At 44.3% G+C, this 14250-nt stretch overlaps 1 protein-coding gene across 2 annotated transcripts in view; it reads left to right on the top strand.

Annotated features, from left to right (window-relative positions):
• The window catches only part of NAA16 (N(alpha)-acetyltransferase 16, NatA auxiliary subunit), a 444477-nt gene that overhangs the window by 24799 nt on the left and 405428 nt on the right, over positions 1–14250 (top strand). For both annotated transcript variants that reach the window (XM_030200546.1, XM_030200547.1), the window contains exon 2: positions 8612–8696. In XM_030200546.1, the coding sequence (XP_030056406.1) occupies positions 8612–8696 (85 nt within the window). The remainder of the gene's footprint in view (positions 1–8611; positions 8697–14250) is intronic.

Genomic DNA, 14250 nt, shown 5'->3' with positions numbered 1-14250 from the left:
TAACAAACTTTAACTGTAATTCCTATAGAGTGTACTTACGAACATAAGAGTAGCCATACTGGGTCAGACCAATGGTCCCTCTAGCCCAGTACCTTGCTTCCAACAGTGGCCAATCCAGGTCATAAGTACCTGACAGAAACCCAGTTAGTAGCAACATTCCATGCTACCAATCCTGGGGCAAGGAGTTGCATCCCTCATGACCATCTCAAAACTGGACTTTTCCTCCATGTACTTGGCCAAACTTCTTTAAAACCCAGATATGCTAACCGAAGTTATTACATCCTCTGGCAACAAGTTATTACATCCTCTGGCAACAAGTTCCAGAGCTTAACTATTCTTTCAGTGAAAAAATATTTCCTCCTATTTGTTTTCAAAGTGATTTCATTGAGTGTCCCCTGGTCTTTGTACTTGTTGAAAGAGTGAAAAATCGATGATTTCCTACCTGTTCTACACATCTCAGGATTTTATAGACCTCTATCATATCCCCCTTCAGCTGTCTTTCCAAGCTGAAGAGCCTCCTTTCCTCATATGGGAGGTGTTCTACCCCCTTTATAATTTTGATTGCTCTTCATTGATTCTTTTCTAATTCCGCTTCTTTTTGTACGGAGACCAGAACTGTATGCAATACTTGAGGTGAGGTTGCACCATGGAGCGATACAGAGGCATTATTATAATCTTGGTCTTATTTTGCATCCCTTTCCTAATAATTCCTAGCAGTCTGTTTGCTTTTTTGGCTGCTGCTGCACACTGTGCAGAAGATTTTAACATATTGTATGCAATGATATCTAGGTCTTTTTTGAGTACTGACTCCTGAGGTATACCCTAGCATCAGGTAACTATGATTCGGATTATTCTTACCAATGTGCATCACTTCGCATTTGTCCACATTTAAATTTCATCTGCTATTTGGCTGCCCAGTCATCTTCCTAAGGTCTTCCTGCAATTTTTCACAATCCATGGGTGTTTTGACAGCTTTGAATAGTTTTGTGTCATGTGCATATTTAATCACATCGCTCTTTCTGATTTCCAGATCATTTATAAATGTTAAATAGCACTGGTTCCAGTATAGATCCCGGCAGTACTCCATTATTCATCCTCCTCCATTGAGAAAAATAGCCATTTAACCCTACCCTCTGTTTTCTGTCGAACCAATTTCTAATCCACATTGTGTCCTCTCCCATGAGGAACTCTGGTGGCCGGTTCAAATCCCGCTGCTGCTCCTTCTGATCTTGGGCAAGTCACTTAACTCTCTACTGCATGAGGTACAAACTTAGGTTGTGAGCCCTCCTGGGACAGAGAAATATCCAGTGTACTTGAATGTAATTCATCTTGAGCTACTACTGAAAAAGGTGTGAGCAAATCTAAATAAATAAAAATCTGTTGAAAGCTTTCTGAAAATCCAGATACACTACATCAACTGGCTCACCTTTTTCCACATGTTTGTTTATGCCTTCAAAGAAATGAAGCAGATTTGTGAGGCAAGACTTCCCTTGGATGAACCCATTCTGATTCTGTCCCATCAAACCATGTTCCATAATTTTATTCTTTATAATAGTTTCCACTATTTTTCTGGCACTGAAGTTGGGCTTACCGGTCTGTAATTTCTTGGATAATCCCTGGAACCCTTTTTAAAAATCGGCATTACATTGGCCACTCACCAATCTTCAGGTACTACGGATAATTTTAACAAGTTACAGATTACTATCAACAGATCAACAATTTAATGTTTGAGTTCTTTCAGTACCCTTGGATAAATGTCATTCGGTCCAGGTGACTTGGCATATTTTCAAAGCACTTAGCCTTCCAAAGTTCCATAGAAACCTATGGAACTTTGGAAGGCTAAGTGCTTTGAAAATATGCCTCTTTATCACTCTAAATTGTCAGATTGGCTCAGTACGTCTTCCAGGTTCTTTTCAGTTCCTCCATATCATCACCCTAACATTTCTGGTACAGGTAGATCTCTTACATATATTCACGCAAAGCAAATAATTCATTCAATCTCTCTGCTATGACCTTATCCTCCCTGAGTGACCCTTTTACTCATTCATGATCTATCTGTTCCATGGATTACCTCACAGACTTTCTGCTTCTGATGCACCTGAACAAGGTGTTTGAGGTTTTTATCTCCATGGCAAATTTTTCTTCATATTCTGTTAGCCTTCTTTCAGTGCTTACGCTTCTTATTTTCTTCATTTGGATCCTTTTTCTATTCTTTGAAGAATCCGAATGAATAAAGCCTTTTCTGCTTCAACTTTTAACCATGCTGGCTGTATTTGCTCTTCTTTCCACCTTTGTTAATACGTACTTAAATATTGCCATGCTGGGACAGACTGAAGGTCCGTCAAGCCCAGCATCCTGTTTCTAACAGTGGCCAAACCAGGTCATAAGTAACTGGCAAGATCCCAAAACAGTATATTAGATTTTATGCTGCTTATCCTAGAAATACACAACCTAGAGCAGACAAAACAAATTTACTACAACAGGAAAATATTGATTATTGAAGGTGTCTCATATCATCATATAGGCATATTAATGCCAAATTGCTCTTAAGCTCGCAAGCTTATGGCTTGGTATAATCACAGACCACCTCCAGCCAACCAATAGTGCACGTTAGCTGCCAATTGTGAATACCTAAATGTCCAAGTGTCCAAGTGTTTACTCAACTAAATATTTTTTTTCCAGCAAAAATTTTTTTAAGTGCACTACTGTTCAAAATGTACACACTGTTGCAATAAATATACTACTGATACAAAAATCAACTTAACTTGATAGCTCCGGGCATTGCACGCCGTTTTCTTAAGCTGGAGCTTATCACATTTCCAGAGTTCAATGTCTCCAACGTTCATACAGTCTCCGGTATCGCTGTGAGCCCGACAGGACCCTGTTTCGCGGTCAACTGCTTTCTCAAGGGCATATCATTCTGAAACACGAAGAACAAAACTTTACCATCGACATTGTCATAATTTCAGCCTACTTAGTACTTCAAGGCTGACAAAGGTGGAGCTGTCGTCGTACAAAATAAGTCCCAATATCTGGCTGAAGCGACTTTACAACTATCAGACAACACAGCTTATGCTGAATTACAACATGATTGCACTCAGCAGTTGCAACAATTGATACAGGATATTACCAAGGAGGGCTTAGAATTAGGCTTCCTTACCAATAAGGAATTTCAATTTTTGAACAACAAAACCCCCCTGATACCGGTCATGTATCTATTACCCAAAATTCATAAAGATCCGAATAAACCACCAGGCAGACCGATCATTTCATCAACAGGATCGCTTTTGGAGCCTCTTTCCATCTATTTAGACACATTTTTGAGGGACAATGTCCAACTATGCCCCTCATATATCAAGGATACCAACCATTTCTTGCAGATTTTGCGTGATGTAAGTCCACTGCATTCTCACTGTATAATGGCAACATTGGACATCAAATCCTTATACACGATGATCCCACAAGATGAACTGATCGAAGTGGTGAATACAGTGCTAGAGGACAGACAGAGACCACACGAGGTTCCCACAAAATTTTTAATGTCCTTGTTGAAATGGGCGCTATGCAAGAACTTTTTCAAATTTGGCAGTAATTTGTGTCTGCAGACCTCTGGTGTGGCCATGGGCGCTACGTTCGCCCCGACCCTGGCCAATTTATACATGGCAGCATTTGAAAAGAAATGGTTGTCTAATTCTTCTTTTAATCACAACTTATTGATTTGGCGCAGATATATTGACGACATTTTTGTCCTTTGGAAAGGCACAGTAAGCGAATTAAAAGATTTTCATCAATGGCTAAACAGTTGTCACCCACGCATACAGTTTACTGTTACCTTTTCAGACTACAGGATCCATTTTTTGGATGTTGAAATCATTTTAAGAGATCATACCTTTCAAACAAGGGTATATACAAAATCTACAGATAGGAACATGATCCTAGAATACGGCAGTTGTCACCCGAAAACGCTTCGTAAAAGTTTGCCTTTTTCCCAATTTTTACGCTTCAAGCGGATATGCACAGATGAAACCGATTTTCGTCAGCAAGCACACACATTTGGCTCTAGATTATTACACCGTAGTTATCCTAAGGCAGTTCTTAAACAAGCGTATACTAGAGCCAAATACTTAAACCGTGACCTATTATTACAAAGCACTATACCAGAGCCACAAGAAGATTTGGTCATGACCTTTATTATGAGATACGTACAAGGAGGGGAAGCAGCATCACAAATCATCAAACAACATTGGGATATTTTGCGAGTTCATCCCATTTTTGAGAACTATCGATTAAGAATGGCTTTCTCTCGAGCACGTAATCTCAGTGAAATTTTAAGTCCGGCTGATTTCTCTGCCACTGCAACTACTGATGTTACCAGCCAGGGCAGCCATAAAAAATGTAACAAAAGCGGATGTAAAACATGTCCTTTATCCATAGAAACGTCGAACTTTTGTCATAATGGCCAGACTTTTCAGCTTAGACACCAAACTACCTGCCGTACAACACACATCATTTATTACATTAGATGTCCTTGTGACAAGGTATATATTGGTAAATCCAACAGGTCATTAAATGCTAGAATGGTGGAGCATAGATCGAGAATATCCGCCAACTATGTTGGAGCTCCACTTGTGCAACATTGCATCACAAAACAACACTCCAGTGAGTCATTAAGATGTATGGTGATAGATTGTATTTTTCCAAATGCCCCTGGCGGTAATATCAACAGACTGTTGCTGCAAAAAGAAACTCAGTGGATTTATCATTTAAACACTGTAGAGCCTCATGGTCTGAACTCACATCTCCAATGGAACTGTTTCTTTTAACAAATCAGCAGATTGTGACGTAATGTGGTGATAGGCGGGGCTTAAAGACTTCAAAACAAAAACGCCAGCGCCATTTTGACTGGTTACAGACCGGTATTGGATGCTGTTGAAGTGAGACTAGTTATCGCCTTGATGTACTAAGTAGGCTGAAATTATGACGATGTCGATGGTAAAGTTTTGTTCTTCGTGTTTCAGAATGATATGCCCTTGAGAAAGCAGTTGACCGCGAAACAGGGTCCTGTCGGGCTCACAGCGATACCGGAGACTGTATGAACGTTGGAGACATTGAACTCTGGAAATGTGATAAGCTCCAGCTTAAGAAAACGGCGTGCAATGCCCGGAGCTATCAAGTTAAGTTGATTTTTGTATCAGTAGTATATTTATTGCAATAGTGTGTACATTTTGAACAGTAGTGCACTTAAAAATTTTTTTGCTGGAAAAAAATATTTAGTTGAGTAAACACTTGGACACTTGGACATTTAGGTATTCACAATTGGCAGCTAACGTGCACTATTGGTTGGCTGGAGGTGGTCTGTGATTATACCAAGCCATAAGCTTGCGAGCTTAAGAGCAATTTGGCATTAATATGCCTATATGATGATATGAGACACCTTCAATAATCAATATTTTCCTGTTGTAGTAAATTTGTTTTGTCTGCTCTAGGTTGTGTATTTGTGCAAAGATACAATTAGACAAAGCAGAGCCATTTTTTGGTTTTATTTTTTGTATCCTAGAAATAAGCAGTGGTTTTTCCCCAAGTCCATTTTAATAATGGTCTATGGACTTTTTTTTAGGAAGCCATCCAAACCTTTTTTTTTTAAACCCCACTAAGCTAACTGCTTTTACTACATTTTCTGGCAACAAATTCAAGAGTTTTATACGTTGAGTGAAGAAAAAGTTTCTCCAATTTTGTTTTAAATTTATTTCTTTGTAGCTTCATTGCATGCCCAGAGTCCTAGTATTTTTGGAAAGAATAAACAAGCGATTCATGTCTACCTGTCCCATTCCACTCATTATTTTGTAGACTTCTATCATATCTCCCCTCAGCCCTCTCTTTTCTCCAAGTTGAAGAGCCCTAAGCGCTTTAGCCTTTCCTCATAGGGAAGTCGCCCCATCCCCTTTATTATTTTTGTCACCCTTCTCTGTACTTTTTCAAATTCCACTATATCTTTTTTGAGATGCAGTGACAGAATTGCACACAATATTCGAGGTGCACACTGAGCAGATTGTTTCAACTTGACACCTAGATCGCTTTCCTGGTCAGTGACTCCTAATGTGGAACCTTGCAATACACAGCTATAATTCGGGTTCCTCTTTCCCACATGCATCACTTTGTACTTGCTTACATCAAACGTCATCTGCCATTTGTATGCCCAGTCTCGTAAGGTCCTCTTGTAATTTTTAAAATATAGAACAGGAAAAGTTCTCTACGATGACGAATTACAGAAGGCAAAAGTAGAGACTAATAGACGATTCACCACTGGAGACGTGAGTCCAACAGTCTTTATTATATAATAAAAGGGTCGTTATCTTTGATATAATAAAGACTGTTGGACTCGCGTCTCCAGTGGTGAATCGTCTATTAGTCTCTACTTTTGCCTTCTGTGCCTCTTGTAATTTTTCACATTCCTCTTGTGATTTAACAACTTTGAATAACTTTGTGTCGTCAGCAAATTTAATTACCTCACTAGTTATTCCCATCTCTAGATTTATAAAAATGTTAAAAAGCAGCTGTCCCAGCACAGACCCCCTTGGGAACCCTACTATCTACTCTTCTCCAGTGAGAATACTGACCATTTAACCCTACTCTTGTTTTCTATCTTTTAACTAGTTTTTAATCCTTGTATATAAGTCAAGAAGTTTTGATTTCAAAATACCATCAATAAACCAGGGTCATCTTATCTATGAGTCGTCTTCATATGTGCCATAGCATTCTTGCTATTGTAAGCTTCGTGAAAGTATTGTAGACAAACTGTGGCTGTGCTGAAGTTGCTTTAGAGCAGGGGTGGGCAACCTTTTATACATAGAGGTCCGTATGAACGATAGTAGTATCCCTAGCGGGCTGCAACATTATGTAATGTCAGAACTGAAAATACAGTGCTCCATAGACAACCTGTGACTAAAAAATTTGTAAACATTTTACTAAAAGTAATGAAAACTGCTAAAGGAGCTTCTGAAAATATTTGTGAAATTCAGCATTTAAAATCGCCAAAGCTCTGGTTAAAGACATTTTCAGACATTTTCTGTGTATACATCCTATGGTTTCGTGGGCTGTAGGTTACCCACTGCTGCATTAGAGGATACAGCCAGTGCTACATGTCTCTGGTGCAGGAAGAACTAATTCTGAGTGAGCTTGTAGCGTTCAAATTAATGAGAAGAGGTTTGGAGGAGGTATGCAAGCGAGACTGGGCAGAGAGAAAAATTAGTAGTGTTTAAAATCTAAATGTTCTAGCTGGTTGAATTTGTGCTGAGCATGTACATTGAGATGAGGGCATGCCTGCAGGAAAGTGTATGTGACAATTATCAGGTGACCTGGAAATAGCTGAAAGCTATTTGGTTGATGGCTCAAGCAGTAGTTTTAAAGAAGAATTGTATTCAAGATGGCTGGTGTGGAGAGAGATGGTGAGTGAAATTGCGATTTGCGTGTTTTTGCTGAGAAATATTGATTCCTGAACAAACACTTTGCTTGGATAGGAAGGGTGAATGATTTGTGAAAATATTTTTCTAGAACGTTTTCTTTAGTCAAATTATCAAATTTTAGAGAGTGGTGAATAAAACTCAATTGAAGATTTATCAGTGAGGGATAGATACAAATCAACTTATGCATTCAGCTTTTCTTACATAAGTACACAACTATGGAATGCTCTGCCCAAAACCGTGAAATCTATTCATAACCATCTTAACTTCAGGAAGTCGCTGAAAACCAACTTGTTTAGGAAGGCCTACTTAGCCCTCTGACCCAAATTAACTTTCTACTTCCTGCAACACAGCAAAACTATGGACCATATTGGACTTTTAACACCACTCCCTCTTTATTTCTTCATTGCTTTATACTTGTGTTACTTATATGCTTACTACTATATTATGTATTTGTATTTTTACCGAACTGGAGCCTGCCTCCACAGTACTGTGTAAGCCACATTGATCCTGCAACTAAGTGGGAAAATGTGAGGTATAAATGTGTTTGTTTTAAATAAATAAATAAATATATAATCCTTACATACCGAAGTCCGATTTAGCTGTTTCCTTCTGGCTTTCTGTTCTGACCGCTGTTGAAATCTGTGAAACTGTTGGCAATGGGAAGGGGAGGTAGATTTGAGAGAGAATGGGAGGGAACAATGTGGAACCACCTCAACTTATATGTGGGTCACAGCATTTTTAGTCCTAAAACTGCCCTTTACTTTTACACGAGTATATATGGTTTTCTCTTTAAGCAACGGAGTAATTTTATCAAGGCAGGTGTTCAAGGGCAAAGAATCTGGTGCCCTAGGATTTGTGAAGTATAATAATTGAATATCATCTGCATAGTAATATACAGAGATGGTGCAGGTCTGAATTTGGGTGACAAGGAGCCTCATATAGATCTTACAAAATGAATTGGGGACCTATTGCTTGATGTAAGTTCACGGGGATGCTTACTGATCTCAGAGGTAGGGTGGTTCAAAAAAATTTTTTTTTCTGAGTCTTAAAATGTCTGAATTATTTTCATGTCAAATTTACTATGGCAGCACAGAAAAAAGTTTCTACATGAAAGCATTTTAATGTAGCCTTCTTCCTCTTTTATGCAGAAATGTTATGAACAAAAACAATACAAAAATGGACTCAAGTTTTGCAAGATGATCCTTTCCAATTCCAAATTTACAGAACATGGAGGTGAGAATATGATTCAGAAACTCAATTGCTCCTTTTACAAAGCGGTGCTACTGATTAGTAGTGCGCTGAATGTGAAGAAGCCCATGGGAATTGAATTCGCTTCTTTACATTCAATGCACCACTAATCAGTAGCACCGCTTTATAAAAGGAGCCATCTATATGTGTTTAATTCAGAGTTAAATTTTCACTATTTAAAGTAAGCTCTTCCTTTTATTGACAGTAGTATATTAAATTAATACACGTTTATGTACATTTTGTTTAATCTGGAAAAGATAAATTCCTTGTCATCAGCAGCAGATGAATCCATTAACTGATGGGTTGTATCCACCTACCAGCAGGTGGAGATAGAGAACACTGAAAAACCACAGTGACCCTTGGATGGCTAGCCCCAACTGCCTTCAGTATTTCTCTTTCTCCCAGCAGGTGTGGACATAGCTTGATCAGCTCCTGGATTTCTGCCTGGGGTGGCTCCTGTGCTTTGCCAGTTGAGCAGGGGTGTTGTGGCAGCTGGTGCCCACTTTAAAGGCATATAGGTTCGCCCTTTCCCTGCCTTACCTATTCTCCCGTCCTCCCGGAGTCCCTCTGTTGCTGCCTGCCTCCCACTTTCCTCACAGTGTTAAAAAAAAAGTGCGCGCGCTTTTACTGCTTGGCTGTTCTGAGGCTTTTTCCAGAGATTCTGGTTCAGTGCAGCTTGACTGGAGTTCGTTGACTCGGTCTTCTGAGGTGAGAGTGGTGCCTAGCTCCTCCGGAGAGGTCCTGCGGATGCCGTTCCGAGCGGGGTAAGTTTTGGTGCGAAGCCGCCATTTTATTGCTATATTTCCGTCCAGTCAGGTGATTGCTGCTGAGGGAGTTACGCGCTGCTCCCGTTGTGGTAAACGCAGATCAGCAGCGGGGCTGTGCAAAACGTGCTCCTTAGATGCTCGTGCTAGTACGAGCATGGCGAGTGATGATTCTTCCCGCTCGATGGAGCTGGCAGCGGGCGCCATTTTGGAAGAGCCGCATATCTCGACCCTCGCGGTTGCGGAGGAGTCTGAGTGTAGGGGGACGCCTCATTTAGAGGCTGCCTGAGGAGCTCCAACATCCGTTTCTCCTAATTCGGAGGCGGAGGGTCAGGGTGAGTTTTTCTCCCCTGAGTTTGTGCTTTTAATGCATAAGGCCTTCATGCTGAAAAGAGCTCTGCTGCAGGTGTCTGACACTGCGTTGCATTCTGGATCCCCTCCGGCTGTTGATGGCCCAGGGCTGGCTACAGAGGTTATTTCTTCCCCCGAGCATTGGAAGGACGCTAAACGTAGATGGGTAAATTTCCCATCTGAAAGTGGCGTATCTCCCCCCCCCCCCCCCCCCCCCGGTGGTCAGGCTGTGGGGAGTATGAGGGATCGGGCAGGCCCTCATGGATGGATGATCCAGATGAGGGTGCCTGTTTGCCACTGGATTCGGATGATCCCATTGTGGTTTGGATTTTCCACTGCGACGAGCTTCCAGCGCTCATTACTGAAGCCTTGCAGGCCCTCTCGATTGATGATCCTGCTGAGGGCGATGCCTCCTCTGTTAATCTTAGGATGGCGAGTACTAAGAAGCCTACTCGGGCCTTTCCTGTGCATGACTCCATCCAAGAGCTTATTTCAGCTCAATGGTCTGACCCCGATGGGCCTTTGAAAGTGGCCAGGGCTATGGGTCAGGTTTACCCTCTGAGTGAGGAGCACTTGGCCCAATTGGGGATCCCTAAAGTGGACGCGTTAGTCACGGCGGTGACTAAAAAGACCACTTTCCCAGTAGAGGGAGGGGTCGCTTTGAAAGACATGCAGGACTGGTGGCTTGAATCCGTGCTGAAGCGGTCCTTTGAAATATCGGGCCTTGCCTTAAGGGCATCTATTTGCTGTTCCTATGCAGCCTGGGCATGTCTTTCCTGGTTATAACAGGCGGTGGAGCAGCCCGTGGATGGTGCGGGGTCCCTCTCTGAGGTGGCCCCGCGGATGGAGTCGGCCCTGTGATTTTTGGTTGACGCCCTTTAGGATCTGGTCAGAGCTTCGGCTAAACAGATGTCTGTGGCGGTTTCTGCCTGCCGCCTGCTTTGGCTGCAGCATTGGGCGGCTGACATGGCCTCTAAGCAAAGGCTGGTGAGGTTACCCTTTTAGGGCCTCCTGTTATTTGGAGAGGAATTGGAGAAGATTGTGAAAGACCTGGGGGATTCTAAGCCCCAGCGGTTACCTGAGGATAGGCCGAGGCCTTTTTCCAAGGGTCCTGCGTTTCCCTCCTCTTCCAGACCTCGCTTCCGTGAAGCTCGCAGGTATCGCCTGGGGCACTCTGCTGGGTTTTCTCAGCGTGCCCGCTTTCAGCAGAGGAACTCCTTTCGCTCAGACAAACGTTCTGCAGCGGCCGGTTCAAGGCCAGGAGTTCAGGGGCGTCCTCCACAATGATGGGACGCCGGTCTACTCCTCAATTTCCTGCTGTAGGAGGACGTCTTTCCCTCTTTCTAGAGGAGTGGACCAAGATTACCTCAGATTAGTGGGTCCTGGACCTGATCAGAGAAGGTTACCGACTGGAATTCGGTGCCCCGGTGAGAGACTTATTTGTGGAGTCCCGATGTGGCACTGCCATAAAATGGGCGGCGGTAGAGGAGACCTTACAAGTCTTGCTGCACCTCGGGGTGGTGATCCCGGTGCCTCCCGCCGAACGCGGCTGCGGCCGCTATTCCATTAATTTTGTCGTTCCTCGAAAAGGCAGGTCTTTCAGACCGATCCTCGACTTACGAAGAGTCAATGAGGCCCTCAGAGTACTACACTTTCGCATGGAAACCTTGCGCTCCATCATTGCGGCGGTACAGCCAAGAGAGTTTCTCACGTCTTTGGACCTAAAAGAAGCGTATTTGCACATTCCTATTTGGCCCCCGCATCAGCGGTTCTCCGGTTTGCGTTGTTGGGACAACATTTCCAGTTTTGGGCCTTGCCTTTTGGCCTAGCCACAGCTCCCCGTACCTTTTCCAAGGTAATGGTGGTGGTAGCTGCCTGTCTCAGGCGAGAGGGTATCAGAGTTCACCTTTATCTCAACGACTGGCTCATCAGAGCAGATTCGGCAACCGAAAGTCATCTTGCCACATCCAGAGTGGTTACAGTCCTGTGGGCGCTAGGCTGAGTGGTCAATATACCCAAAAGTCACCTGACCCCCTTCTGTCTCTCAAGTATTAGGGGGTCCAGTTCGACACGGCCTCGGGGTTTGTCTTTCTCCCCGACCAAAGGCGGTGCAAGCTTCAGAATCAGGTCCGTCTGCTCCTGCGGATGCCTAGCCCGTGAGCTTGGGACTTTGTCCAGCTGCTGGGGTCGATGACGGCCACCTTGGAGGTGGTTCCTTGGGCAAGAGCGCGTATGAGGCCTCTGCAGATTGCCCTGCTTCAACAATGGTCTCCGATATCCCAGGAATATCAACGCAGACTAACGTGGCTTCCTGCGGCCCGGCTCAGTATGGAGTGGTGGCTCTCCGACAGGATGCTGCGCCAAGGAATGCCTCTGGCGCTTCCTTCTTGGTGCCTGGTGATAACAGATACCAGCCTTTTGGGCTGGGGAGCGCATTGCCAGGGAAGCTATGCTCAGGGTCAGTGGACAACCGTGGAAGTGGGGGTGGTCCATCAATCGCTTGGAACTGAGAGCAATATTCCAGGCTCTTATGGCCTTCCAAAAGTCGCTGAAGGGGCTTGCTGTCTGGGTCCTGTCAAAGAACACGACAGCGGTGGCCTACATAAATCGTCAGGGCGGCACTCAGTGCCGGGCCCTGGCCGCGGAGGCCGCTCAGATTTGCCACTGGGCCAAGCTCCACCTGCAGCTTCTGTCAGCAGCTCACATAGCAGGTCAGAGCAACGTGCAAGCCGATTTTCTCAGCAGGCATCAAATCGACCCGGCGGAATGGGAAGTGGCAGAAGAAATTTTTCTTCAGATTTGTGCCAAATGGGGGACACCCGGAATGGATCTAATGGCGTCAAGTGCAAACACCAAAGTGCCTCGCTTTTTCAGCAGAAGGAGAGATCCTCACTCGGCAGGGTTGGATGCTCTGGCCCAACCCTGGCCCTCGGGCCCCCTGTATGTGTTCCCTCCTTGGCCCTTGATAGGGCGAGTCCTACTTCGGATTCGACTACACCGGGGATTGGTGATTCTTATCGCTCAGGACTGGCCAAGGTGTCCGTGGTATGCGGATCTCCATCAGATGATGGTGGAGGCTCCATTTCATTTGCCCCTGGTGCCGAACCTGTTGGTTCAGGGTCCGGTGTCTATGGAGGATACCTGCCGATTTGGTCTTACGGCCTGGCTCTTGAGAGGGCGCAATTGAGAGACGAGGGCTACTCTAACAAGGTCATTTCCACTCTCTTGCAGGCCCGCAAGCAGTCCACCTCCGCAGCTTATGCTCGGATCTGGCGTAAATTTGAGGCATGGTGTGTTTCAAAGGCCATCACTCCCCCATGGGCTTCTGTCTCGCCGGTGCTGGATTTTTTTTTAGGGTGGCTTACAAAAAGGCCTGGCTTACAATTCCCTGTGGGTTCAAGTGGCAGCATTGGCATGCTATTGAGGGAAAGTCTCTGGCTTGTCCCTTGCTGCTCATCCGGACATTGCCCAATTTCTCAGAGGGGTGCTTAGGCCTCGTCCTCCCATTGCAGTCCAGCCTGGAACCTGGGGCTGGTGTTGAAGGCTCTCCAGTGTTCGCCTTTCGAGCCGCTTAAGCGAGCTTCGAAGGATGTGACTCTCAAGACAGTCTTTTTGGTGGCCATGACAAAGGCTAGACACGTGTCTGAGCTTCAGGCGCTGTCCTGTCTGGACCCTTTTCTACAATTCTCGGAGTCCGGAGTAACGGTATGTACAATGCGTTCCTTCCTGCCTAAAGTGGTTTCAGCGTTTCACCTGAACCAGCCCATTTTTCTTCCATCCTTTTCTAGGGAAGATTTCCCAGACTCCTTTGGGCAGTTACATCTTTTGGATGTTCGCAGGGCGCTGTTGCAGTATCTACAGATGTCAAATGACTTCAGGACTTCTCACCTTTTTGTATTGTTGACAGGTCCTCGACGTGGGTGTCCGGTGTCTAAGGCCACTATAGCCCGTTGGCTCAAGGAAGTCATTTTTTCTGCATATCTGCTTTCAGGCCGGTCTCCGCCTGAAGCGTTTAAGGCGCATTCCACGAGAGCGATTTCCTTCTCGTGGGCTGAAACGGGTGCACTCTGTCTTCAAGAGATCTGTAGTGCGGCTACTTGGGCTTCTCAGCTCTCATTTGTCCGGCATTACAGGCTGGATGTTGCAGCGAAGGAGGATGCGATTTTTGGAGCACAAGTGCTTGCTCGCGGTGTGGCCTGTTCCCACCCTACTTACGGAGTGCTTTTGTACATCCCATCAGCTGCTGATGACAAAGAAGGGAAAATTAGGTTCTTAACTTGGTAATTTTCTTTCCTTTAGTCACAGCAGATGAATCCATGATCCCTCACTGTCTGACTTTGTTTTTTGTTCAGATATTTCATGCAGATATATATCTCATTGGGAGAAGTTGGAAGGGAGAAGTTGGAAACCAGTTCTCAGAATTT

Source organism: Microcaecilia unicolor, chromosome 4 (genome assembly GCF_901765095.1).
Source record: "Microcaecilia unicolor chromosome 4, aMicUni1.1, whole genome shotgun sequence".
Lineage (NCBI taxonomy): Eukaryota > Metazoa > Chordata > Amphibia > Gymnophiona > Siphonopidae > Microcaecilia > Microcaecilia unicolor.
Note: the sequence above shows the minus strand (reverse complement) of the source record. Positions and strands in the feature narration are given on the sequence as shown.